Here is a 27,705-nt window from a genome sequence, read left to right as displayed (position 1 = left end):
AAGCACACTCCAGAGACAGATGTGGGGCCTTTTCCTTTATTGTTTGGGGTCTCTCTGCATGGAAACCTGAGACCCCACCCCCACCCCACACCCAGGTGCCTCTGGCACCCCCGTTACTGGTACACCGGTCCCTGAAGAGTCCCCTTTAAAATCACCGATATAAAAAAGGAGGGAGCGAGGGAGGGAGCGCCTGACCACCCCTCAGTCCAGGTGACTCCTGGTTGGCAGGTGGGGCAGGGCTGGGGGGCAGGCCACGGAGGTGAGGGGCACTGGCTTCTGCACGGGGGAGAACAGGCATTCCCAGCCCCAGGAAGAGGCCTCGGCTGGGAAGGGCTTCTGCACATCTAGACGGCAGACGGTGCAGAGTTAGTGGTTATGGTGTAAAGTCTGCAGGTGAGGCCGCTGGGTAGGCTGGGTGGGTGCCCTCTGGCTGCAGCGAGGGGAGAGGACACGTCAGGATGCTCGGAGGCCGGGGGGCCGCCAGCTCCCCTGGCAGCATCCTGAGGCAGGAACAAGCGAAAGTGGCCTTCCTCGTTTGGCGACGGGAGGAGCGGGGGGAGTCCATGTGAGCCCATGACTGGCGAAGGCAGGGAAGGCCACACGGCTCTGCGCAGAGCAGAGGGACCGTGGCAGCTGGGAGGTGAGGGGACAGGAGGACAAGGCCGCCTCCTGCTCCAAGGAAGGCACTTGCAGCTGGTGTGGCCCGGTGCGGCATGGCGGGAAGGCATGGCTTGGCAGACGAGGGAGAGGAGCACGGCAAGGGGACCGGAGCCCCTGCATCATGCAAACATGGTCAGCTGTAACCACTGCCGGCAGAGGAGGGCAGAGAGAGAGGTCAGCCAGGGACAGCAGAAACGCCCAGTCCAGCCTCCTAGCCCAGGGGCCACTGTCTCTGGGGAGGGGCACTTTCTTACCTCCTCTACCCCTGGGAGACCAGGGCACAGGCACCCACGAAGACCTCCAGGAGCATGCCCCCCACCTCCCTTCCCAAGACCCAGACACCCCACCCCATCCCATCCTTCCATCCTTCCAGAGGCCTGCCCTTTGGGTCTGGTTCTGAGGCCACAAGTTCCTGCCCCAGGTGGGTAGAAAGCATCACCACCCGAATACCCTCCCCCGCCACGGCCAAGGGAAGCTCCCACCTTAAACAAGTCAAAGGTCACCACCCCGTCCAGATCTGTGTCCAGAGTTTTGAAAAACCCTACGTTCAAAAGAAGACGTTTTGGCATTGGAAATCAGTGGGACATTCACGCAGGACCACCCTGCCACCTGCCCCTCCCCCCCACATCCCCACGGCACCCCAAGCCCTCACCTGTCACACTGAGAAGCAGCTCTCTCTGCTATCCTGCCCCTCCCCTACTGCCTTCCCCCCTCCCCCAGTCTCCCGACTCGGCCTTCAGGTTCCCAGGTACTTCGCCTCTCTGGGACACGCCATGGCACATAGGTCCCATCTGTAGCTGTCATTCCCATCAACTTATGGGAGACAGAACCAGAGGCAGGAGCCAGATGAAGACACTCACGGAACATGGTCTCCAGCCGCACCAGGCAGCACACGAAGTTGTCAAAGTCCACGGCCAGGTCGGGCTCCGAGTAGCGGGTGATAATGAGTTCATACAGCTTCTTGTTGAGCTTGAAGCCTGGCCCAGGACAGTGCGTGAAGGCCAGGGGAGCGGGGCCAGGGAGGGGGGCTGGGGCCTGGGCAGGGTGAGCCCCACCTGCGTAGGGCCAGGAGCTGGGTGCGGGGGGCCAGGGGGGGGGGGGTGCTGGGCAAGCAAGTACCAGCCCGAGGGAGCGGGAGCCCAGACCGCCCCAGGGAATCAGCGGCCAAGGAGGGCCCGGGGGTCCAGTTCTATTTGTGTCGAGTGCCCTGGCCTCATCCTGACACGGGACTGTGAAGATGAGGCCCGCACCTCTCTCACTGTTGGCTCTGGAGCCCAGCTCCACCTCTCCCTGGCTGTGTGGCCGCAGGCCGGTCACTGCCCCCAATCGTGCTTTTCTCCGGGCGCAATGGAGACAGTAACGGCCTTATCCCCGTTAGGCCACAGTGAGGACACAGGGAAGAGCTGATAAAGCACTTAGCTCAGTAATTCAGTAAGAAGGCAGGAGATGGCTGTTACCGCCACACCATCACCATCTCCACCCCGGGGACAGGGCCGGTGCCGCGGGCCGCCACTCTGGGTAGCCGCCGACAGGCAATCAGCCTGGGGCCGTCTGCCCGGGGACAGGCCTTACCCGCAGACTCGATGGCCATCCGCATCTCGTAGGCACTCATGCTGCCCGACTTGTCCAAGTCAAACTTCCGGAAGATGGACTAGAGTGGGGAACAGAGGGTGAGGGCCAGGCCGAGGGAGGCACCCAGCCCTTCCGGCCCACCCCAGGGTGGGGGGCTGCTGCGGGTGGAGGGCAAAGACCCGAAAGGTGGGCCGGGGGCTGGGGTCTGGAGCGGCAGACCCAGGGCGGAGGGCCTAGACCACGCAGCCCGTCTGGGAGCCCGCTGCAGACCCCTCCTGGGACGGAGGCCGCACGGGAGGGAGGGACCACCTACCAGGTAATTCCGGATGCGGTTCCACAGGATGTTGAACTCCACCAGGCCCAGCTTCCCGTTGCCGTCCCGCTGGGGGGCTACCGTTAGGAAGCTTAAACCCGCACAGGGTGAGGGAACAATGGGGAGAAGGGGAGACTGACAGCAAGACGAGGGGAGGGGGAAGGGCAGGCGCCCACAGGGCCAGGTGGGTTGGACAAGGAAGGGTGCCAACAGCACCAGCCTTAAGGTGACTCAAGGACCCAGGCCCTCCTCTACCTCTCACTCAACACAAAGCCTGTGCCTCAGTTGCCCCTCCCCCCTGCCCCCCCCCCTCCCCCAATCATGGGGAAATGGCCTGGGAAAAGGACTGGTCCCTCTACACTCCACAGAGCTTTGTCCCTTTCTCTGCACTGTTCCGGGAAAGGTCACAGGGCGTCCTTCCCCACCATGTCCCCCACACCAAAGCAGCCTCACGAAACGAAAGCAAAAGATACGTCCATGAGGTTCACCATGCTGCGGCACGACTCCAGGCTGAAGCCCTTTGTCCGCAGGTCCTTGTCTGCAAGAAAATCGGTTCCAACACCTCAAGCAGCAGGCTTCCGGGGCCTGCCCCCGGGGCACTGGGTGGGATGGGGACCAGGGAAGTTGGATTCCTGGCACCTGGTGTGCAAAGCCTAGCAGAGTGGGTGCGTCAGGTCACTTTTATCGGCACAGGGTCAAGTACTTTAGCAACCGAGCCGGTGTCTACACCACGAAGAACCAAGAATGAAAGGAGATCAGTGCTACACCAAAGTGGGAGAAATGCAGTAGAAACGTGAGGCCAAGGCGGCCAGGGCGGGGGTGAGGTTGGCCGCAGGCCCGGAAGGGGGACAAGAGGAGAGGGGTCTGGGCTGAGGGAACAGCATGGATGGAGGTCAGAGGCAGGGGCAAAGGGAAGGTTGGGGGGCGGGGCTGCCTAGAGCTGTGCACGCGGGGGAGTGAAGCCAGCCCCGTTCTGCAGGCAGCCCCTCGGCCTGGCCCTGGGGCGTATCTTCCAGAGGAAGGGGAGGCCTGTTCCTTGCTCCTACGGTGCTGTCACCAGCTCGGCTTCTAACGACACCAGGTCACAGCACTTGGGCATGGAGAACGGGGTCCGGCAAGATAGTGCAAGGAGTTTGGGAGGAAAATGGGGGTGAGCAGGGCTCAGAAAGGCAGTGGGGGCTTCCCCTGCCCATAAAGACCGAGGGCTTGGGTTGGCCTCAGTGTGAGAGCAGAAGCCTCGATTCTGGAGTCTGGAGGAGGGGGGGTGCCGACTACAGGGTGGAGAGCTGCTGTCCTGGGACACTCACGTTTGCTGATGATCCTGTTGAGGATGGTCCGCAGTTCCTTGACGCTGATCTCCATGTCCTGGGGGAAGAGGGAGGAGGCACCCGCCCTGGAGAAACGCTGCACCCCTGCGCCCCCCTCCCCGCCCTCCGCTCCACCACACCCTGCCTACCTCCCCTGCCAGCTGCCTGAAGAGGGCCTTGAAGTTCTCATCAATCTCCTCTTCTGAGAGCACTTGCTAGATGGAGAAGGGGGAGAGCGGGTGAGGGGCGCTCCGGCCAGGCCCCCGCATGGGCAGCAGCTGGGGCGAGGCCGGGACCACTCACTCATCACCACACGCCTGCCTCCTCGTGTCTCTGAGCCTCCCTCTTGTCACCAGTAAAGTGGGAATCGCTCTCCCCCTGCCCGGGGCTCTGCGGCCTGAGGAGTTCTGTGCAGTTCAGCTCCGTGATGGCGGGGGGAGGCTTTGGGCAAGTTCCTTAATCTCCCCGAACTTGACTTTCTCGCTGAAAGGGGAGACGGTGGCCTCACCCGGACAGGGTTGTTGTGGAGGCAACGGGGTGACCAGGTAAAGAGCTCAGCACAGAGCTGGCAGAGACCAGTGAGAGCTCAGGGACCTCGCATCACTATTATCACCAAGCCCTCTGCAAAACCGTAAAGTGCTGGGCAGATGAGGGATTGGTGTTACCCCTAAGGCTTCTGCCGGGGGGCTCCCAGGAGCCAGGACACCCAGGTCCCCGTGATACGCCCAGGGTGAAGGGGTGAGGCAGAGGAGAAAGGCACCTGGATGGTGGGGGGGCGGCGGGCAGGGCACGTACCTCATCAGGGAGATTGGCCTGGATCTGGTCGTCCAGCTCCCTGCAGAGGTGGAAGGACAGAGGGGCCAGTCAGGGTGGGGGTGCAGGGGGGCCCGGGGAGTGGGCACCGGGGAGGGGCCTTCTACTCACTCAGTCCCGGCCTTCTTCTCCGAGAAGAAGCGTAGCACGAAGTCGCCCTCCTTGTTGGGCTCGAAGGTGGAGGGCACCACCACGTACTCCCCGGGCGGCAAGCGGAAGCGGGTGCTGACCTCCCGCAGGTTGATGAACTGCTCCGAGCGCGCCCGCGACGAGTTGGCCAGGAAGAAGTCGCGCTTCAGGTGCACGGCCGGCTGGCCCACCAGCTGGCGGGAGGGGAGGAGGGGGTGGGGGCTGCAGCCGGCCGCTCAGCCCGCCCTGGGGGAGCTGCCCGCACACCCGGGCCGCAGGCCCCGGGGCCCAGCCGAGCGGCTGGCAGGCTGGTCTCGGCCCGGTTGCCCTCGGGCTGCACGGCCCCGTCAGATCATCTTGTCTCAGTTTCCCCGTCCGCAAGACGGAAGGGACAACGCTGCCTACTGCACAGGGTGGAGGTGAGGACATACTCTGGAGGTGAACGTGAACACTAGGACTCCGGCGAAATAACATTCCCGCTATCGTTACCCAGAGCGTCCCCCGAGTCAGACACCGCGGGGTACCCTCCACGGGGCGCCTCATTCAAAGCTCACGACAGCCCCGTGAGGCGGCGCCCTGTGCCCATTTTACAGATACTGACACCGAGGCCGAAGCTTAAGCCACTCGCTCAAGGGTGCAGAATATTCAGCCTGTCCACCGCCCTGCTCCTAACCGATGCCCGAGGCATCCTCAGCCGGCACTAACTCAGCGGAAACAGTAAGACGGAAGAGCCTCGTGTGTGCGTGTTGGGCGGGACTCTGAGGGCCGGGGTTCAGACCCAGCTCTCTCACTTACTACCTGTCCTGACCCCCTGGGACAGCAACATCTGCCCCCTCCGGGTGGGGGTGGGAAGACCGTTCGCGAACAGTAAAACGAGGTGACTTCTTAACTCTCTATGTGTGGGCTTGCTGCCATCTTGCTCCCCTCTGGGCACCAACAGGCCTGTGTGTTCAGGGGTATGTAAATCCAGGTGTCAGAGGTCACCTACCTCCGGAGGAACCTGCCAGAGAGATGGAAGAAGTTAGAGATGTGTGCTTGGCCTACAGGCACAGCGTGTGCTGGACAGAGGCCCTGAGTTCTTAAGAATCATGGGACCTGAGGAGACCGGGAGGCAGGGCTCAGGGCCACTGGCCGCCCAGACCTGTCTTCACGCCAGAGAGGTACCTCAGGACCTCAGGAAAGGGCCCCGGGCAAGGTCCTCTTCACCCCTGGAACACCCTGGGCCTTGGCTCTGAGTCGGACCCAGCACAGCCCCCAGAGCGGCCAACTGCAATGTCCTACAGCCCAGGGACATCAGAGTCCCCACCAGTTTGCTGTCGGGAGCTCTGGGCCTGGGCCGAGACTGTAGCGGTTCTCTTGCCCTGCCAGGAAGGTCCAGAAGTTTCTGTGTTGGACACAGTGAGTGAAGCAGGGCCCTCCCAGGCCAGTCTCTGCTTATATACTAAAACAGGGAGCTCACTACTCCTCCAGGGCCGCCCACTTGCCCACTTCTTTCTGAGGTCGAGCCAAAGTCTGTCCCCCAGAAGCTACCTCACAGTCGTCAGCTAAGCCAGAACCCTCGGCCCAAGAGCGGCCACGGCAGGCGCCTCCGGGGGACAGTGGCCAGGGCCACCTGCCTCAGGACTGTGGCGGCAGTGTCCTCTGGCGCCCCCTGGTGGGGCTCGCCCACGGTGCACCGGGAGGCCGGCTCTCGACGCCGGTTCGGCGTGATCGTGTGATCGGCTCACCTCGTAGACGGCGAAGCCGATGGTCTCCATGTCGCGGCCAAAGCGGCGCTCACGGCGGCGGTGCTTCTGCATGAGGGCTAGCACGAAGCTGCAGCCTGATTCTCGACCCCCGTAGTAGTCGTCGTCCGCGTCGTCCGTCTCCTCCAGTCGGATCTTGAACTGGGGATTGACCCAGAAGGTGGCTGTAGGAGGTGGGTTGGCGGGAGGGGTCAGGGGAGGCCCAGAGCGGAGTGGTCCCTGCCTCCGGGCTTCCCCTCCCCCACGTGTCCCTTCGTTCATTCGTCCAACAGGTATTATTACTAAGTGTCCGCCGTGTGACAGACGGGCAGTGGGGGGCACACGCAGTCCCTGCCCTCATGAGCTCACATTCCAGGAGGGGAGGCCAAGTCTGAGCAAGTCGGGGCACTTATCAGAACAATTACAAAGAGTAAGCAAGCTGGAGCGGGGAGCCGGTCAGGGAAGGCATCTTTGAGGAGGCGACATTTGAGTGAGATCTGAAGGAGAAGCCCTGGGAAGACACTGGGAGGCAGGAGGGAGAAACAAGGACCCACACGATGAGACAGCCAGTGTCTAATGCAGCATCCAGCTCCGGCAAGCACGGCAAATGTGGACAGTGGCAAAGGTTGGTGGGAGCCAGGTGGGCAGTGAGGAGGGTGGTTTGAATCAAAGGGCAAAAGGCCCTCCCCACGCCCCAACAGGCTTGCACCAGGAGCGGCATGAATGGATTCCGATTTGCAAAGGTAGCTGGAGCTGCTGTGCGGACGATGACTTAGGAGAGCAAAAGAGAAGGCGGGGTCTGATAGGAGGCCACACGGCTGCAAAGGGTGACAGAGACTTGCGTCTCTGGCAGTCTGGTGACTCAGTTGCCCACGAGCCCCTAAAACAACCAGGTGCTGGGCACAGTAAGCAAAGCTGCTTTTTAGAGGCACTAATAAGCCACGGCAGTCCCCTCCCCCTCCCCCCACCACACACAAGTTGACATTAACCAAAATGACAGATATCAAGTGTTAGCCGGGAATGTGGAGAAATCAGAACTTCACACACTGCTGGTGGGAATGTAACACGGGGCCGCCGCTTCGGAAAACAGTCTGGCAGTTCCTTAAATGGTTACACACAGAATTATCCTATGACCCTGCAATGATACTCAAAACTGCAATGTACGAAAACGTACATCCACACGAAAACGTGGATGTAAATGTTCACAGTGGCATTATTTGTAATACCCGAATGGTAGAAGTGACCCAAACCGTCCATCAGCGGAGAAATGGATCTTTAAAAACGTGGTATAACCAAACGATGGAATACTATTCGGCAACACAAAGAGAGTACCGATATGGGCTCTACCACAGATAAGCATACGAACAGGCAGATCCACAGACGCAGACAGGAGGCTGGCGGTTACCTGGGAGTGAGGAGGAGGGGTCAGGAGTGACAGCTGTAGGGTGGACGGTTTCTTTTTGGGGTAATAAAAATGCTCTAGAATTGATGTGCTGATAGACGCACAACTTTGTGAATATATGAAAACCACACTGAATTTTCCACTTTAAGTCGGTGAACTGGACCGTATGTGAGTGACAGCTCAATAAAGCCTTTTTTAAAACATGGCCACTAGGAGCCCCGCGAGGTAAATAATGCCGAAGGACTCCCGCAGACTCCTGGAGACCCTGAGCCCTGGGTACAGGGACAGGAGACAAAATCTAGCAGGAGATCTTTGCAATAAAACTGGGACCCCTATGAGGAATGCCAACAGCGTACATAGGAAAGAAAAATGAACCCCACTGGGAGGAAGGAAAAAAAAAAAAATTCTCCCCAAGAATTTATAACCACAAGCCTTCACGTGATCTTGCAGTTTCAATTTGTTCCTTCTTTTCTTTAATTAAAAAAAAAAAAATGTTGGGGCGCCTGGGTGGCGCAGTCGGTTAGGCGTCCGACTTCAGCCAGGTCACGATCTCGCGGTCCGTGAGTTCGAGCCCCGCGTCGGGCTCTGGGCTGATGGCTCAGAGCCTGGAGCCTGCTTCCGATTCTGTGTCTCCCTCTCTCTCTGCCCCTCCCCTGTTCATGCTCTGTCTCTCTCTGTCCCAAAAATAAATAAAAAACGTTGGAAAAAAAAAAAAATTAAAAAAAAAAAAAAATGTTTAATGTTTATTTTTGAGAGAGAGACAAACAGACAGAGCACAAGCGGGAGAGGGGCAGAGAGAGACACACAGAATCCAAAGCAGGCTTCCAGGCTCTGAGTTATCATCACAGAGCCCGTTGCGGGGCTCGAACCCACGAACTGTGTGGGATCATGACCTGAGCTGAAGTCGGATGCTTAATCGACTGAGCCACCCAGGCGCCCTTTTTTAAATCTTTCAAAAATGTTTATTTGGTTTTGAAGGAGAGAGGCACAGAGCGTGAGTGGGGGAGGAGCAGAGAGAGAGGGAGACACGGAATCCAAAGCAGGCTCCAGGTTTCAAGTCGTCAGCACACAGCCCAACGCGGGGCTCGAACTCGCGAGTCAGAACATCATGACCTGAGCTGAAGTTGGACGCTTAACCGACTGAGCCACCCACGCGCCCCCAGTTTCAATTTGTTCTGCCTATGAAGTCAAGGAAACCTTCAGGAGATAATTTATTTTTAAAAGTGTCCTGCGATTCAAAGAGTCATCCCAGGTGACTGATAGAAACACCAGACGAACCTAACTTCACCCAAGGACTCAAAGAACTCCCACAGATGAACTTCTAGGCCAAAGGAGACGAAAATCTCACAAGGAAAGAAGGCATGAGTAAGTGAGAACCAGCAGCCACAATGGACCAAAACACCAACCCTCTGAGACTTAAAATATTGAAATAATCAGATGCCAGAATATAAAAGACTGGGTTTATTATATTTAAAGAAATAAATGAGAAGCTTGGGAATATAAGCAAGAATAAACAGATTTGAAAACGAGCCACTGGAACTTCTACACATTAATTTTTTTAATAAAAGTAAGTACTTGTTAGAAGGATTAACCACCAGATTTGACACAGCAAAAAAGACCACTCGTGAAATGAGAATGGATCGGAAGGAACTACCCAGAAGCAGAAGGCAATGCAAGGAAATTAGGAGATGGCAAATTTGAGCAATGATAAGAGATTAGATGATTGAGCGAGGAGTTCCAGCTTATATTTGATTAGAATTCTAAAAGGAAAAAATGAAGAGTGTAAGAAGGAGCTGTAATTCTAAAAGACCATGGCTAAGAATTTTCTAGAACTGTTGAAATACATCAACCTGCAGGCCCAGGGAGCCCAGTGAATCCAAAGCAGAATAAAAAGAAATCCACACCTCAATACATCTTGGTGAAATTACGGAATATCAAAGATGAACAATCTTTTTAAAAAAAAAAAATTTTTTTTTTTACATTTATTTATTTTTGAGAGACAGAGTCAGACAGAACGTGTGCAGGGGAGGGGCAGAGAGAGAAGGAGACACAGAATCCAAAGCAGACTTCAGGCTCTGAGCTGTCAGCATGGAGCCCGACGCGGGGCTCGAACCCAAGAACCGTGAGATCATGACCTGAGCCGAAGTCGGACGCTTAACCGACTGAGCCACCCAGGTGCCCCTCAAAGATGAACAATCTTAAAACAGAAAAGACAAAGCGTCGCAGAAGGCGTGGGAGACAGAGTCTCGGCTCACAGAGCAACCAGAGAAGCAGAGTGAAGAGTAACGGTACTTCCGATGGGCTAAAAGGAATGCGATCCAGAATTTTGTGTTCAGAGAATTGTCAAGGACGAGCACGCTGCAGAGGTATTTTCAGAAGAGTGGAGAAAGTTTATAGAAGGGGAAGAGGGGGAAGGAGGTGGAGGGGAAGGAGAAGGAGGAATACGAAGGCTTATGTTTTAGGCAGATGGGAAAATGAGCTCAGATAAGAGTTGTAGAAATGGTGAGCAATAAACACTGTTCTTCTATGGGTGAGCCAGTGAATATGGGCCGTATCGAATAATGATACGGAGCAAACACCTCGGTCCTCCAAACCCAGAGACGGGAAAACTAGTCGAGAGAAAAGGAAGAGAACTCAATCCAAAATAAGGCATAGCAGGAGGGACAAACAGAAAACGCACAGGAAGTCTGCTGAAACAAATACAAAGTCATCAGCAATCACCGTGAATGTCAATGGACTAAACTTTCCAATCCAAGGGCAAAATGTTTCAAACCGGATGATCAAAAAGCCAGTGGCGTGCTGTTTACAAGAGAGAACCATCAAAACGCTGAGCTATAGAAAGATTAGACGTCAAACAGTATAACAAAATATACCACAAAAATACTAGCGGAAAGAAAATTGGAACAGCTATAGTGACAGCGACTGAGAGGGACTAGAAAGTTAAAGAATTACACCCGGAGAAGGCAGCCATTAAATAACAACAACAAAACAGGTCTGACTCACTAGGAACTTACAACAAGTCTAAGCTTGATGCAGCTAATGTCAGAACGCAAAATCCGTAAAGCAAAATAACAGATATAAAGGGAGGAACTAGCAAAAACATCAGGAAGGTGTATGACTTTATCTTCCCTCTTCCAGTAACTGACAGACTAAGCCGACCAAATATTAAGTGTGATCTGACGGACAATTATAAAACATTCCCCCTAACACTCAGAATTGCGTGCCACTCGGATTGTTCGAGAGAACAGACTGTAGGGCTGCGATGCCTCTGTTCGAATCCCAGCTCCGTCACTTATCAGTGCCTCACTTTCTTTACCTGTAAAACAGGAATCATAATAGTGCCAGCCTCACAGGGTCAGTGTGAAAGTTAAACAAGTTACCATACTTAAAATATTTAGGGGAGTGCTTGGCATATAAGACACACACACAAAAGCGTGAACCGGTCTTCTGAGAACATGTGAACACGTGCTGGGCCGCGGCACTAGCCTCTGTTGATTTCAAAGCTGCGATCTCATCAGACCGTGTTTTCTGACTACAAGGAAATCAAGTTAGAAACCAACAATAAAACGGTAACTAGCAGGTTATAACTGGGACGTTTGGTTATTAATTCACTCTTAATTGTTACAGGTCTATCCAGATTTTTTCTTTTTCTTAAGTTGGTCTCGGTAGCTTGTTTCTTTCCAGGAATTTGTCCGTTTCACCTAGGTTAGCTCATTGGTTGGCACACAGTTGTTCACAGTACTTCCTTATAATCCATTTATTTTTGTTGGTTTGATAATGATGGTCTCTCTTTAAGTCCTGATTTGAGTAATCCGAGTCTTCTATTTTTCTTGTTTACTTTGGCTAAAGATTTTACAATTTTGCTGAGCTCTTCTAAGGACTGACTGTTGGTCTCGTTGATTTTCTCCATTGTTTCTCCATTCTCTGTTTCATTTATGTGTACTTTAATCTTTATTATTTCCATTCTTCTGTTTGTTTTGGGTTTAGTTTGACCCTTTACTACATTCTTAAGGTAGAAGATCAGGTTGTTGATTTGAGATCTTTCTTTTCTAACATAGGTACGCACTGTTTTAATTACCATTCTGTGTGATTTCTCATATTTTTGCATTTTTTAAATGTTTATTTAGTTTTTGAGAGAGAGAGAGAGAGAGAGAGAGAGAGCATGAGCAGGGGAGGGGCAGGGAGAGAGGGAGGCACAGAATCTGAAGCAGGCCCCAGGCTCCGAGCTGTCAGCACAGAGCCTGACGCGGGGCTCAAACCCACAAAGCATGAGCCAAAGTTGGCCACCCAACCGACTGAGCCACCCAGGCACCCCTGATTTCTCATTTACATTATCATTGCTTTTTGACAAGCTAACTCATTCTATGAAGCCAACACTATCTTGATACCAAAGCCCACCAAATAAAGACATCACGAGAAAATTACAGGACGATATCACTTATAAATATCAACATAAAAATCCTCAACAAAATACTAGCAAATCAAATCCAACAATATATTAAAAGGACGAGATGCAACAAAATAGGATTTATCCCAGGAATGAAGGATAGTTCAACATAAAGTCAATCAATGTAATAAGCCACATTAATAGAACAAAGGGGAAAAACCTACATGATCATGTTTGTTTTTTTTTTTAATATATTTTAAAGTTTATTTATTTTGAGAGAGAGAGAGAGAGAGAGACCACGCACAGGGGTGAGGCAGAGAGAGGGATTAAGAGAATCCCAAGCAGGTTCCTCACTGTCCACACCAAACCCGAAGCAGGGCTTGAACCCACGAATTGTGAGATCATGACCTGAGCCTAAATCAAGAGCTTAACCAACTAAGCCACTCAGGTACCCCATGATCATCTTAATTGATGCAGAAAGGCATTTCACAAAGTCCAACACATATTCATGATAAAAACATTCAGAAAACTAAGAATAAAAGGGAATGTCCTCAATATGACAAAGAGTGTTTACAGAAAAACCAGCTAATATCATACTCAGTGCCGAAAGACTGAAGCTTTCACCCTAAGATCAGGAACAAGATGCTTGCTTACATCGTTGCTAAACAACCACTGTATGGGAAGTTCTAGCTAGATGAATTAGTCAAGGAAAAGAAAAAAGGTATTCAAGTTGGAAAGGAAAAAGAAAACTATCTCTAACTGCAAACGACATGATCCTGTATGTAGAAAAACACAGAGTCCACAAAAAAGTTACTAGAACTAGTCACAAATACAGCAAAGTTGCAGGTTACAAGACCAAGACACAAAAATCAGTTGTTTTTCCATATACCAGCAATGAACAACTGAAAAAGTAAATTACGGAAACAATTCCTTTACAATAGTATCCAAAAAAAATAAAATATCTAGGTATAAATTTAATAAAGGAGTTGAAAGACTGAACACTGAAAACTGCAAAACGTTGCTGAAAGAAATTAAAGACATGAAAAAATAAAAAGACATCCCATGTTCATGGATCGGAAAACTTAGTAGTATTATGATGTCAACATTACCTGAAGTGATCTGCAGATTCAATGGCATCTTTATTAAAATTCCAGCAGCCTTCTCACAGAGGTGGAAAGCATATCCTCAGATTCATATGGAATTCTAAGGGTCCCAGAAGCCAAAAGATTATGAAAAAAACCCAAAAGTTGGAAGACTCGCACTTTCCGATTTCAAACCTTACTGCAAAGCTACAGTAATTACAACAGTGTGGTACTCGCATAAAAATAGACATACAGACTAAAAGAACCGAGAGTCCAAAAATAAACCCAGACATCAATGGCCAACTGATTTTTGACATAGGTGCCAAGACCATTCGATGGGGAAAGAATAGTCTTTTCCACTGATGATACTGAAACAATGAATTTCCACATGCAAAAGAATGAAGTTGGGCACCTATCTCACACCAGTGATCTTTTACATCGCTGCTGTGCTTGTCTGGGGGCACCAAAAATCACACCCACGTAAGACAGCAAACTTAGAAAACTGCTGTGTGCATTCTGACTGTTCCACCCACCAGCCAGCCATTCCCCCATCTTTCTCCTTCTGGAGCCTCCCTATTCCTGGAGATACAAAAATCTTGGAACGAGGCCAATTAATAACCCTACAAAGGTCTCTGAGTGTCACAATGAAAGAGTCCTGTCTTTCACTTTCAAATCAAAAGCTAGAAATGATGAGGCTTATCAAAAGTCAAGATAAGCAGAAGCCTAGGCCTCTCGCATCAAACTGCAAGCTGTGAGTGCCAAGGAAAAAAAATCTTGAAGGAAACTGAAAACGTTACTCCAGTGAACACACATGATAAGAAAGTGAGACAGCTTTACTGCTGATATGGAAAAGTTTTAGTGGTCTGGATGAAAGATCACACCAGCCCCAACTTCCCGAAGCAAAAGCCTAATCCAGTGCAAAGCCCTCATCGTCTCCAATTCCATGAAGGCCGCGTGAGGTGAGGAAGCTGCAGAATTAACGTGTGAAGGTAGCAGAGGCCGGGTCGTGAAGTTTAAGGAAAGAAGCCAACTCCGTAACATGAAAGTGCAGGGGGAAGCAGCAAGTCCTGTGCAGAAGCTGCAGCAAATTACCAAAAGAGCTCGCTAAGGTAATTAGGGAAGGCGGCTGCCCTAAACAGCAGAGTTTCAATGTAGACGAAGCAGCCTTGTATCAGAAGATGCCGTCCAGAACTTTCATCGCTAGAGAGAACCCAATGCCTGGTTTCAAAGCTTCAAAGGACAGGCTGACTCTCGCTAATCAGGGGCTAGTGTAGCTGGTAACTTTAGGTTGAAGGCAATGCTCATTTACCATTCCAAAAATCCCAGGGCTATTTAGAACTTTGCCAAATCTACTCTGCCTGTGCTCTTTAGGGAACAACAAAGCCTACACGACAGCACACCTGTTTACAACATGGTTTACTGGGCATTTTAAGACCACCGTTGAGACCCACTGCTTAGAAAAAGATTCCTTTCAAAATATGACCTGCTCACTGACAATGCACCTGGTAACCCAAGAGCTCCGATGGAGACAGAACAAGATTAATGTTGGTTTTCATGCCTGTTAACATAGCACCCGCCCTGCATCCCCTGGATCAAGGAATACTTGCAACTTTCAAGTCTTACCACTTAAGAAATACATCTTGGGGCGCCTGGGTGGCTCAGTTGGTTAAGTGACCGACTTCAGCCCAGGTCATGACCTCGCAGTTTGTGAGTTCGAGCCCCGCGTCAGGCTCTGTGCTGACAGCTCAGAGCCTGGAGCCTACTTCAGATTCTATGTCTCCCCCTCTCTCTACCCCTCCCCTGCTCACGCTCTGTGTCTCTCTGTCTCTCAATAATAAACATTGAAAAATTCTTAAAAAAGAAAAAAACAAATACATCTTGTGAGGAAGATAATGATTCCTCCAATGGATCCTGGCAAAATTAATTGAAAACCTTCTGGAAAGGATTCGCCATTCTAGATGCCATTAAGAACATTTGTGATTTAGGGGCGCCTGGGTGGCTCAGTCAGTTAAGCATCCAACTCTTGGTTTCAGCTCAGATCATGATCTCATGGCTTTGTGGGTTTGAGCTCTGCATCGGCACCCCACCAATAAAGTATTTTTAAATCAAGGATGTATACAATTTTTTTAAGACGTTATAATGCTATTGCACACTTAATAGAATACAGTATAGCATACACATAATATATGCACTGGGAAACCAAAATATTTACTTAACTCACTTTATTGTGGTATTTACTTTACTGCGGTGGTCTGGAAATGAACCCACAGTATTTATCTCTGAGGTATGCCTATATAAAAATTAACTTGAAATGGATGAACAATCTAAATATGAGAGCTAACACTAACACTCTCAGAAGAAAACACAAGGATAAATCTTCATGGTCTTGGGTTTGACAATAGATTCTCAGATATGACACCAAAACCATGAGCAACAAAAGAAAAAATTGAAAATTGGGCATCATCACTGTTAAAAATTTCCATGCTTCAAAGGACATTATCAAGAAAATGAAGACATCCACAGAATGGAAGAAATTATACGCAAATCATCAATCTCATAAAGTCATATCCAGAATGTATAAAAAACACAACTCGGTGTGCCTGGTGGCTCAGTCGGTTAAGTGTTCTGCCCTGACAGCACAGAGCCTGCTTGGGATCCTCTCTCTCTCCCTGTCTCTCTGCCCCTACCCCGTAATCTCTCTTTCTTGCTCTCTTTCTCTCTCTCAAAATGAATTTAAAAGAAAAAAAAAAAAGACAACCCAATCTAAAAATGGGCAAACTACTGGAATAGAAACTCTGAAATATATATGTAAGTGCCCAATAATTACATAAAAAGATATTCTTATCAACATCATTCGTCATTAGGGAAATGCACATCATCAATGAGATACCATTTCATACCCACCAGGATGGCTAAAAACCATGGACAACAGCAAGTGTTGACAAGGATGCGGAGAAGTTGGAACTCACACATTGCTAGTGGGAACGTAAAATGGTGCTGTCACTTTGGAAAACAGTTGGTAGTTCCTCAGAAAGTTAAACATGGGAGTTACCATGGATCCCAACAATTTTGCTCCTACTTAGAGACCCAAGAGAACCTTTGCTCACACAAATACAGGTATATGAATGTTCACAGCATTCCTACTCATAATACCCCAAAACTAGAAACAATCTAAATGTCCGTCAACTGATGAATGTATAAGCAAAATGGGGTATCTCCAAATCGTGGAATATTATTCAGCCCTAAAATTGAAATCAAGTCCTGACACACATTACAAGATGGACAGATTTTGAAAACATTACAATAAAGAAAGAAGCACAAAAGGCCACACATCTTGTATGATCCCATTTATAAGAAAAGTCTAGAAGAGGCAAATCTAGAGATAAAAAAAAAATGTAGATTAGTGTTTGCCAGCAAACAAAGTCATATGAAAATGATACTATAGGGGCACCTGGGTAGCTCAGCCCATTAAGTGTTTGACCCTTGATTTCAGCTCAGGTCCTGATCTCACAGGTTCCTGAGTTCCAGCCGCGCATCAGGCTCTATGCTGACAGGGCAGAGCCTGCTTGGGATTCTCTCTCTCCCTCACTCTCTGCCCCTTCCCTGATCGCAATCACCCCCCACCAAAATAAATAAACATAAAAAAAAGAAAATAATACTATACAAAAATCAACAGGCAAAAGTCATTTCTTTAAGCATAATACCAACAAACCTCTCACAGAATTAATAAAGATGAAAGAAAGTGCAGGGGCGCCTGGGTGGCTCAGTCGGTTAAGCGACCGACTCAGGCTCAGGTCATGATCTCGCAGTCCGTGAGTTCAAGCCCCCCATCAGACTCTATGCTGACAGCTCAGAGCCTGGTGCCTGCTTCAGATTCTGTCTCTCCCTCTCTCTCTGTCCCCTACCCTGCTTGCATTCTGTCTCTCTGCCTCTCTCAAAAATAAACGTTAAAAAAATATATTAAAACAAAAGGGAAGTGCAAATAAATAATACTATAAATAAGAGAGGACATCATTACAGAAGAGGTATCAGAATATATTAATACCTTTATGCTAATAATTTTGAAAACAGAGGCAAAGGATAAATAAACTCCTAGAAAACACAACTTGGTCAAAATAGGCTCAAGAAGAAATAATGGACCTGAATAATCCTATAACCATTAAAGATCAGTATCAAAATGTTGATTTTCACGCCGAGAACAGAGCAGGGCTAATAGCTTTAAAGATCAAGTCTACCAAACATTTAAGCAACAAATCATCCCATCTTATGCAACTCTTCCAGAAAATAGAAGAAGAACACTTCCCAGTTCACCTTCTGAGCCAAATATAGCACTCGTACCAAAACTAGACAAGGTCAGTATGAGAAAGGAAAATTACGGGCAAATCTCATTTGTGAACTTGGATGTAAAACTACAGTTGAAAAAACTATGTCATGACCGCGTTGTTGTTTTTTCACTCGGGAACGTAAGGTTGATTTAATATTAGAAAAGTGATTAACGTAATTTACCGTTTTAAGAGGTAAGAAGCATATTATAATAATAAATACACCTAAAAGCATTTAATAACATTAAACCTCATTAATATGATAAAGGCATCTACAAAAAAAACTAGAACAGAAAAAACTTTAGGGATAAAATCTGTAGTAAACATCCAGTAGTAAAAAGTTGTCCTTTGTGAAAGGGCTAAGGGGTAGGGGTGGGGGGCGCCTGGCTGGCTCAGTAAAGTGGGTGGAGTGTGCGAGTTACAAGAATTGGAAATGAACAAATTTATCATTATTTGCAATTAGAAAATCAAAAAGGATCTATAGATAAACCAGTAAAATTAATTATAGTTTAACAAGTTTGCTGGATACAAAATACATTTAAAAGGTCAACTGCATGTTACTGTTTATCAGCCACTATTACATGGGAGATGTAATTTTAAAAAGAGATACTGGGGCGCCTAGGTGACTAGGCTCCTAAGGTTAAGCATCCAACTTCAGCTCAGGTCATGATCTCACAGCTCATGGGTTCGAGCCCCACGTTGGGCTCTGTGCTGACAGCTCAGAGCCTGGAGCTTGCTTTGGATTCTGTGTCTCCCTCTCGCTCTGCCCCTCACCTGCTTGTGCTCTCTCTCTCTCTCTCTCTCTCTCTCTCAAAAATAAATAAACACTGGGGTGCCTGGGTGGCTCAGTTGGTTAAGTGTCTGACTTCAGTTCATGATCTCACGGTTCGTGGGTTCAAGCCCCGTGTCAAACTCTGTGCTGACAGGTGGGAGCCTGGAGCCTGCTTCGGATTCTGTGTCTCCCGCTTTCTCTGCCCCTCCCCCACTCTCTCTCTTTCTCTCTCTCTCTCTCTCTCTCTCTCAAAAAATAAACATTATATTTTTTAATATTATTAATATAATAGCAACAAAATGATACAATATCTAGTAATAAATCTCAAAACCTTTAAATAGAAATTATAAAACGTTATTGAGAGACATCGAAGACCAAAATAAAGAAAGAGGTATACCACATTCTTAGATAAGAAGACTCAAAACCAGAAAGATGTCCTTTCTCCCCAAATCGATCTATAGATTCAGGGCAATTCAAATTAAAGTCTCAAAAAGGGTTCTTTGAACGACCTGGTTAGCTGATTCTAAAATTCACACAGGGAAACAAAGGGCGAGAATAGCTAAGAGACTCTTGAAGGCATTCACCCTGCCCAAAAGCTATAAATCTGTAGCAATGAAACCAACGTGCTATCAGCTGGAGGGACAGACCGAGGGATGGAATGGTGAGCCCGGAAACAGAGCCGCACATACACGGGAGCTACAGGACACGGCTGTCACTCCAGGACAGCGAGGAAAGGACAGATTTCGCACTAAATGATGCAGGGAACGGTGGTCTTCTAGTTGAGGAAAAGCCGAAATTGGATCCCCATGAGGGAGAAGAAGACCAAAACGGGGCTGTGAGCCACGCTGGGAAGGTGGAGAACGCGGGACATGAGAACAGAGCGGAGGTGGGTTTGGCAAAGACAAAGGCTCCGGTGGCCTTCAAACCAGCAGTGACAGTAGCGTGGCGAGGACGGAAGCTGGACGGGCGTGGGTTACAACGTGAGCTGGGAGTGGGAAAGGAAACGCAGGAGGGTGGCAAGCTGGACATTTTTGCCTCGAAGGGGAGCCCAGAAATGGGTAGGAAAGCGGGGGCCAAAAAGAGGACTGCTCTAAGCCAGGAGATTGTCCATAATGACCCAGGAGCAAGAAATGAAGGATGAAGGAGCCAAAGGCTTCCAGACACCTGGGAGAACACGAGCAAGAGCAGGGCTGGGCGCGGTCCCCGTGAGCATGGACAGTTCTGCCACTGTCACAGTCGGGAAGGCAGTAATGACAGGCACAGGCTGAGACAGGCGGGGCGAATCCAGGAGGTGCCCTGCGTGAAGACAGCTATCTTCCAGTGAAGTACAAGGCCGAGTCCACAGATGGGAGGAACCACGGAGGCCAGTTTGAGGGCACGGGAACGTTACTAATCAGCAGTGGACTTGTTGGGGACCACGAAAGGTGGTCATCTGGGATTTGTGGCCGTGAATTCACAGGGCAGGTGCAGCCCCGGGTGTGTGATTTTCTCTGCAGCCACACTCGGTGGTCCTGAAGCTTGATGAAGGGGGCTCAGTTAGGACGCTGGTTGTGCCGGGGGAGGCGGGGGAGGAGCACAGGGAGCCACAAGGCAGGAGCCAGAATGTTTGCAGGGACAAGATTACAACAACGACGCTAACCTGATGAGAAGACAAGACGGGAGACAAAGGACACCACAACAGTGGCTTTAACGGACCAGATAGTAAGACGCCGCTGAGGGCTGCAGGATAAGGGAGCTGAACGGGTGAAGGCAGAGGTCAGACCGGAAGGTGTGGCTGGGCTCCCGGGTGTCTCAGGGGGTGGCTGAACTAAGGTGGAAGAAAAAAGGCCACTGCGGGTCAAGACGGGGAAGAATAGAGAGGCCAGGCCGTGGACCAAGTCACCCACATAGATTCAGAAGCCCAGGCAAAGGTGATGGAGGCCCAGGGAGGAAGACAGTGGGCCAGGAGAGAAGGTTCCAGAATGAGGAGTGACAGAAAAGTGGCTGGATGGCCACAGAGTCTTCTCCACTTGTTAACTCCCTGGGCTCAGGGCCTAGGATGGTGAATCCAGCATGGCTCTTCAGAATTTACAAGTACATTCAACACTGTAGGTCTCAAAGCAAATCCCAGAGCTCAGCACAACCATGCTACCTTACAAACGAGGAAACTGAGGCCCAGCCAGGGGACCTGGGGTGGGCGAGGACCTCGAGCCGGGAGGCAGCAGGGCCCGACGGCCACCCCGTGCTCCCTGCCCCTGTGCGCCCTGCTGGCCGCGAGGTCAGATCACCTGGGTAGTTCCGGCAGCCCCCCGCGGTGCTCCCCCGCCGCCAGGTGCCCTCGTAGAGCGTGGTGTTCCATTTGCGGATGGACCGGCTCTTGAGCGCGTCGGGCGTCAGGTTGCAGATCTCCAGGCGGGAGAACTCACGCAAGAAGTCTCGGAAGGACATCCTGGGGTCACGGTGCAGGGATGAGCCATGGTCCCCAGTCAGGGCACCCAGGGAGGAGGCACATGCGGACTTTGTGCAGCTTGGGAGCTGGGGCGCCAGGCCCCGAGAGGGACCAGACTAAGGAGGGGGGGCGCTCACCAGAACTCTCCATCCTCCATCTTGATCCGGAGCTGCTCCCGCTCGTAAGGGTCCACGTTGTTCCACTCCGAGGAGCTGGCGGGGAGAAGAGTGCTGCCAGGGGCTGGTGGGAACTGACCCGCCGGCCTCTGTTCCTGGGGCCTGTGCCCTCAGCCCAGGTCAGAAGACCTCCGCATGGTCAAGCCCGAGATCCCATCCCAGGGGTTGTCTTGTCATGGCCAGCTCTGAGGATGCTCACAGGCTGGGTGCGGTGGCCGGTTGGGCCTGAGCTTTGTCGGGACAGCCCCCCAGACCCGGTAACACGGAGATACCACCCCTCCCCACCCCCCCCCACCCCCCGTTCAATCCCGAGCAGAGCCCCAGCAGAAATGCCAGTGGCACTGACCAGCCTTCCCCAGCCTCCCCGGCCAGCGTCCTCTGCCCCTCACCCGTCGCTCCAGGCTCCCGTCCACTCCACCTCGCCCCAGGGATTCCGCATCCGGATCAGGCTCACCATCTGGCCCTGGTAGTTCACCTGTGCCCCAGAGCTCCCGTCAGCACCTGCTTCTGGCACGCACCTTAAACAGCCCTGCCCGCCACCTCACCCTCAGGAGCCCCGCTCGGTATCCAGCACCACGCCAGGGAAAGTACAGCCCTTTCTCTAGGAACTTACCATGGAGGGAGGCAGCTACGCACAAGACTACAGAAAATCAGGGCAGGGTAAGATAAACATCTCGGGACGAGTGGCCCCAAGAGACAAATAAGATGCTGCAGGAGGTCAGAGGAAGAGCCAGCCCCTCCCACAGCCCTGGTCACAGGCCAGACAGGCAAAGGCAAGCAAGGGGGCAGGAACCACCCTGCAGGGACAGCCCCCACGTGCGGTGGTACCTGCTTGGCCCCCGTCACAGAGTAGGCGTGGCCCTTCACCAGCTTCTTGAAGGTGATGGCCTCCATGTCCAGGACACTGGAGATCTGTAGAGACACACGTGCTGTGGTCAGGGGCCAGGTTCCGGGGACCAGGCCGGCGTCCCCATCCCCAGTCAGGAGGTGAGTGCCAAACACTCACGGGTCTTGAACGTTCCCCACGCATGTACGACAGCTATTGGGAGTGGCAGGCGGGGACCCTGACTCCGCCTAATAGCCCCTCACACGGTGCCCCTAGAAGACGGGCCGTCTGGGCACTCCGTCAACACTACCGCCGGTAGGGGACCCGGGCAGCCCACTGACACTGCTTTGGCCAGAGCTGACCGGACTCCGTGCAAACACGCGTGTCCACACACGTACAGTCGCCATAGCTCCCCCAGAGCCCCAAGGCCCTCGCGAGGAGGGATGCAGTGAGGTGGAGGAGGGGGTGAGGACAGGCTAGAGGCGGCCGGGACTGGGGAAAGGTGGAAGGTGGGAACGGGGTTAGAGTCGAGGATGCAGTGATGTAGGGGGAGGAGGCTGAGATCAAGGGTGAGTCGTGGGAACAGAACAGCAGCAAAGAGGGTGAAGGAGGCTGGGTGGGAGCGGAGGCTAGGAAAGAGCTGAAGTCGGAGGCTGGTGAGCTGGACGGCGGATGGGCACAGCATTAGATGACAGGAACAAGCAGCGGGAGGGCGGGAAGGCAAGCTGAGGTCTGAGGTTTGGGGGGCAGGGATGACGCCAGACACAACGGAGGCAGATGGGACCGGAGGGATGGATAAGGCCGGGGGAGCATCCAGAGACGGTGTGGGGTGAAGGACAGGGTCTGGAGCCAAGCCCGGGACAAGGGATGAGGCCAGGCTGCAAGAGGAGACTGGTCACAGGTCGGGGCGCGAGGGGCAGGGCTGGGTGCACTCACGTCGATGGAGCAGCCCAGGAGGGAACCTCGCTCGAGCGCCTTGAGGATGATCTGGTAGAGGTCGCCGGGTGCCTTGCGCAGCTCATACCACTCGGTGACTCCGCCTGTGAAGTCCTCAAAGCCCTCCGAAGTGCTGCCCCCGGAGAGGGCCTCGTAGCTGCCATTCACCCTGCGGGCAGCCCCAGGTCAGCACTCTGACATCAAACGAGACCCTAGATCCCAGGGGTGCCTGGAGCCCTGCCCCGGGCCCCCACTCACTTGGCATAGGCCTTCTCGAGCAGGGCGCTCCAGAACTCATTGCCTTGGGCGGAGTGCACAAACACCAGCTTCCCGTCCTTGATGGGCAGTAGGTCATCCACGACCACATCTACCCATTCCCCAAACTGCCACAGCTGGAGGAGGGGAGAGCACAGTGAACACCTGCTTTGGGATCTCCCAGGCCGTGGCTCAAGTCTCAACTCTGCCATTTACTAGAGACCTGACCGTCTCTAGATCCAGGATCCTGAACAAGTTATTCTCTCTGAGCCTCAGTTTCCCTATCCATAAAAGGGAACAGCAGGGGGGCGCCTGGGTGGCTCCGTCGGTTGAGCGTCCGACTTGGGCTCTGGTCATGATCTCCCGGTCTGTGAGTTCGAGCCCGCGTCGGGCTCTGTGCTGACAGCTGGGAGCCTGGAGCCTGCTTTGGATTCTGTGTCTCCCTCTCTCTTTGCCCCTCCCCGCTCATGCTCTGTCTCTCTCTGTCAAAAATAAATAAACATCAAAAATAAATAAACACTAAAAAAAAAAAAAATTTTTTTAAAGGGAACAGCAGGGCCGTCCTCAAGGGAACACTAAACGCGATCACAAAGGTAAAGCTTTTAGGGCAGCGCTACTGATATTTTTGAAACAGACCAAGGTGCTTTGTCAGGTATGGAGAGGTTGGAAAGCCCTGGGGACCTGGCTTCCATGGAACCAGCCCCCTATCTCTCCTCTCTCCAAGCTAGGTCCGGACGTGTGTGTGTGTGTGTGTGTGTGTGTGTATGTGTGTGTGTGTATGGGGGGCGGGGGTGAAGGTGTAAACTAAGTGTAGATCAAACATGTGGCGTCTAGACCACAAGATGGATGACGTTTCCCCGCAATCATGAGTTTGCTTCAGGGATGGCCAGAGAGACGGGTTTCCCAGGGCCCAGAGGAGTCAGGACCCTGGGGCAGAAGCGGCCAAGGGCTAGGGAGGCGGGAAGGAGGGCGGAACAATGGGACAAAGAGAGGAGGTGGACCCCAGTAGTGAGGGTTGTAGGGGGGGAGTGCTGAACCGGCCAATCAAGAGGTTGAGGAGGAGCCGATTAGAGGAGTGAGGGAAGGGGGCGGAGGAAGGGGCAGCGAGGCCACACCCCTGCATACCAGCTAGGGGAGCAGGTGCAGCACTTGGCCTAAGTAGATGGATGGCACCGTGGGTCCTGTAGGCTGGTCTGCTCGGAATAGGGTAAGGGACTCCCTGACTAGGTGTAAGGGGAGGGCACCCAGGAGTCCTGAGGGCAGGGCTGGGGCCACCAGGGCCAGAGGGTCTAATCCAGGATTCCCGGAGGTGTGTGTCTCCCACCATCAGCTGACTGAGAATTCCTTAGTGTCATTTGAAAAATGGGTCCTGTGTGCAAAAAAGGAATAACTGGTTTAAACAGACTTAAATCCTGTCTTTCTTTTCTGCAGGGCTCTCTCTGTCAGAGGCTGGAGACTGCCAAAGTCACAAGAGGAGGTGGGGGTGGGTGGGTGCAGACATTTACGTCTTGGGTGGGACGGCCACATGTGCTGTTCCGTTTCTCCCCGTGGAACGTTATTTATTTTTCAGATGGGGAAACTGAGGCCCTGTGGCGGAAAAGGATTTGTCCCACAGGATATGACACAGAGATCTCTCTATCCCTCCAAGCACTTTCTCCCGGTGAGCCGCACAGGGAAACTGCCAGCTGAAATACCTGCCCTGCCCAATCGTTTCACACATGACAGATCTGAGATAGTATCAGGAGGTCAAATTCTTTCTAGAGGAAGGACTGGCCCCCACAGGGTGTGGACTTAAGCCACCTAACTGCAGACTGCTGTGCGTCACTGGTCCTCACCTCCTCGGGTGCCTGCTACCCCTCCTTCCCCCACGCCCTGGTCCCCGGTGGATTCGGGGCTCCTCACCTGGAAATGAAAGATGCCGGCGTAGCCATTCTGGAAGCTTTGGCCATGTGGAACCACTCGATGCAGAAGCGTGTCATTAAGGGTGAGGGAGGCAATGGCAGCCAGGAGCCAACAGTCCCCTGGGATGGGAGGGATCCACATCAGACCTGCTCTGCCAATCTGCTCCCAGTGATGCACGAGGGCCCATGCTGGGGAGAAACTGGGATTCCCTGGGTGCCGGGTCCCTCGACTTACAGAAGAGACCCAGGAATCTAGGCAAACCAGCCCAGCACTGATAGCCAGAGCCTGTCTGAGCTTGCAGGAGGGAGGGGTTAGGGCAGAGCTGGAAGGAGCAGGCATGGGGAACTATTATGGAAAAAACACCCAGAACCCCCCCCACCCCCCACGGCCTACCCAGTGCTCCCTGGCAGATGTCTGTGCGTGTGGCTCCATCCACGATGAACTGGGGGTTTGAGAACAGCTCCTGCAAGAGACCCAGAGTCTTGTCTCTGGGCCAGCCCTCCTAGACACTGGAACCCAGCCACCCCAGACCCCACTCCCCACCAAGGACCTGGAGTCCTGTTCCCACTCCTCACCCAGGATGGGGGTAAACTGAGTCCCACCCAGGGTGGTGGTCCCTCTCACCGTGGGACGCTTCCACTTGATGCCATAGGTTTTGGAGGAGTTGGGGCCCAGGTCCTTGTAGCCCAGGCTCTGGGGCACCGGGGGGAAGGCCTCATCACGAAAGAGGACCCCACTCTGCAGACAGTGAGCCCGCAGCTGCTCATAATCCTGGCCCATGTACTTGATGGCATTTTCATGGCGGCCAAGGCCCAGCTCCTTGGCCCGCTGCTTCTGCACTTGTGCAGACACCCCCGTGCAGTACACCGGGGTGATGATTTCCTCGGCCATCCTGCAGGACAGACCACCCTGCTCAGAACCCAGGCCTTCCCAGGGCTAGAACTGGGGCTCCTGCCTATGGCCTGCCGCCCACCCTTCCTTTCCAAACCTGGGGTTTCCCCACCTCTCTATGCTTCCAGCATCCAGGAGAGGGGCTTCTCTGCCCCTAGGTATGCTGGCCACCACCTCCCTTCCCCCCCCCCCCCCCCCCAACAAGGCTACCACCTCTCCCTTCCCAGACTCCCATTGTCCTAGGCCTGCAGTGCTGTGGCCAGCCAGCCAGGTGGGGCAGGGCAGAGCCTGGAGATAATAACACGGTAACCCCTTCCCCAAACAGCCAAGCTCCTAGGCGCTGGCCCCTTTCCCTGGCTTGGAGGCTGAGAACCTCGGGCAGCCAGGGACCCCGTCCCCAGACCCCTGAGGCAGGCTGGGTGCCCAGGGCTGCTGGACCCCTTCCCCTCTGGCCTTCCCCCAGCCCAGACCCTGGAGACAGTGATAAGCGCAGGCTGGGTCGGTGGCCCGGGCTGTGCGGCTTTCCCCAGCCCCCGCCCCTGTCCTAGGCACGCAGAAGGCCCCGGGGTAGGGGCAGCCCCCCGGCCGGCAGCAGTGGCCAAGGGTCGGGGAATCCCGGCCCGGCCATGCAGCTCCTTACCTGGGGGAGCAGTGTTTGGGGGATCGCAGCGGTCCCCGCGGCTGCCTTCCCGGGTGGCGGCTCAGGGCAGGGCCCAACCAGGAAGAGCGCTCCTCCCCGCCCTCCTCCCGCTGCTCCTACCGCCCTCCTCTCCCCCTCCCTCCTCCTCCTTCTCCTTCCCCTCCCGGGCTCCGACCCCCGCTTCCCCTCCGCTCTCCCTTACGTCTCCGCCACCTTCTGCGACTATCTCTCTAGCGGCGTCTCCCCGCCCCTCCCTCGGCGGCCAGCTCCGCGAGAGGACAAATTAGTAAAAGGCGGAGTTGTCCCCCGGGAGGGGCCGCCGGCGCCCAGACGGAAGGGCACTGCGGGGGAGGGGGAGGGGTGCGGGGAGGGCAGGGCCGGGGGTATTTTTAACCCGGGGCAGCGGCTCGAGTTGCAGGGCCGGGCGGCCCCACCCCACGCGGCGCCCCCGGAGGGCATTCCCTGCCCCTCGGGCCTCCCCGGGCCGCCTCCGCCCCCGCCCCGGCCCCCGGCCCCCAGCGCCCAGCCGAGATTACCCCGGGCGGCGGCAGCAGCCGCTCCGAGGAGGGGCCGGGCAGGGCGCTCGCCTGCCGGGGGACGCTCGGCGGGCGGCGGCCGGGCCCCCCCACCCCGGCTCCCCGCCCCCACCCCACCCCCGCCGCGCGACCCTGGGCGAGTCCTTGCCCCTCTCGGCCTCGGTTTCCCTTTTGCGCCGCGAAGGGCACGGAGGTGAGCCGCTGCGGGCACCCGTCTCTCTCGCGCGCTCTGGGGTCTCTGGAGCCCGGACCCTGCGAGGGGTGGGCGTCCTTGCCCTCGCCCCCAGGCCCTCGGCCCACCCACCTGGGAGCGCCCTTGTGCCGCCTCCCCCAGGAGGGGGCGGCAGAGGCTGCGAGCCGGTCGCCAGGCCCACCCAAGGCCGGGAGATCCCGCCTCCCGCCCGCAGAGCTGCGCCGGGAGAAGTTGGAGAGGCCAGAAGACCGAGGGAGGGAGGAGGACTAGCGGCGTTCCCCCAGCCCCGGGCTTCGCACTGACCTCTCTTGCCCCCTCCGTCCCACTCCCTTGCAGCCTCCTTCTTTTGTACAGATCTGAGCAGTCTTCCACCCCAAGTGGAGTGGAATGGAAACGCCCATGGTTCACCTAGCCCTGCCCTAACGCTCTGCTCAAGCAA

General features: G+C 53.5%; 1 protein-coding gene across 4 annotated transcripts; it reads right to left on the bottom strand.

Moving 5' to 3' along the window:
- Window positions 1-22: 22 nt before the first annotated feature.
- On the bottom strand, window positions 23-27,592 carry CAPN1 (calpain 1). Of its 4 annotated transcripts, none has more exons than XM_058689609.1 (22): window positions 27,570-27,592; window positions 25,631-25,898; window positions 25,400-25,469; window positions 25,007-25,125; window positions 23,108-23,241; window positions 22,850-23,018; window positions 21,916-21,999; window positions 21,477-21,562; window positions 21,049-21,123; window positions 20,751-20,911; window positions 6,522-6,703; window positions 5,783-5,794; window positions 4,777-4,988; window positions 4,648-4,687; window positions 4,002-4,067; window positions 3,853-3,910; window positions 3,019-3,083; window positions 2,546-2,614; window positions 2,233-2,311; window positions 1,521-1,637; window positions 1,143-1,201; window positions 23-806 (listed from the first exon to the last, which is right to left on the bottom strand). In XM_058689609.1, the coding sequence occupies exons 2-22, from the start codon at window positions 25,895-25,897 to the stop codon at window positions 780-782; spliced, it is 2,151 nt and encodes a 716-aa protein (XP_058545592.1). In that variant the 5' UTR covers window position 25,898; window positions 27,570-27,592; the 3' UTR covers window positions 23-779. The 4 variants fall into 4 exon arrangements, with proteins under 4 accessions (XP_058545592.1, XP_058545595.1, XP_058545593.1 ...); XM_058689612.1 differs by lacking the exon at window positions 27,570-27,592 and adding an exon at window positions 27,378-27,523; XM_058689610.1 differs by lacking the exon at window positions 27,570-27,592 and adding an exon at window positions 26,740-27,086.
- Between the last annotated feature and the right edge of the window lie 113 nt (window positions 27,593-27,705).

The sequence above is a fragment of the Neofelis nebulosa genome, chromosome 10, assembly GCF_028018385.1.
Source record: "Neofelis nebulosa isolate mNeoNeb1 chromosome 10, mNeoNeb1.pri, whole genome shotgun sequence".
Classification (NCBI taxonomy): domain Eukaryota; kingdom Metazoa; phylum Chordata; class Mammalia; order Carnivora; family Felidae; genus Neofelis; species Neofelis nebulosa.
This window is presented reverse-complemented; position numbering and strand designations above follow the sequence as displayed.

Excerpts from the sequence above, each read along its gene's own strand:
- CAPN1 (XM_058689609.1), bottom strand. The coding sequence starts at position 25,897 with ATGGCCGAGGAAATCATCACCCCGGTGTACTGCACGGGGGTGTCTGCA. Across the intron at positions 4,688-4,776 it reads GAGAAGAAGGCCGGGACTGA|GGAGCTGGACGACCAGATCC; the intron begins GTGAGTAGAAGG and ends CCACCTCTGCAG. Across the intron at positions 3,084-3,852 it reads CAACAGGATCATCAGCAAAC|ACAAGGACCTGCGGACAAAG; the intron begins GTGAGTGTCCCA and ends ATTTTCTTGCAG.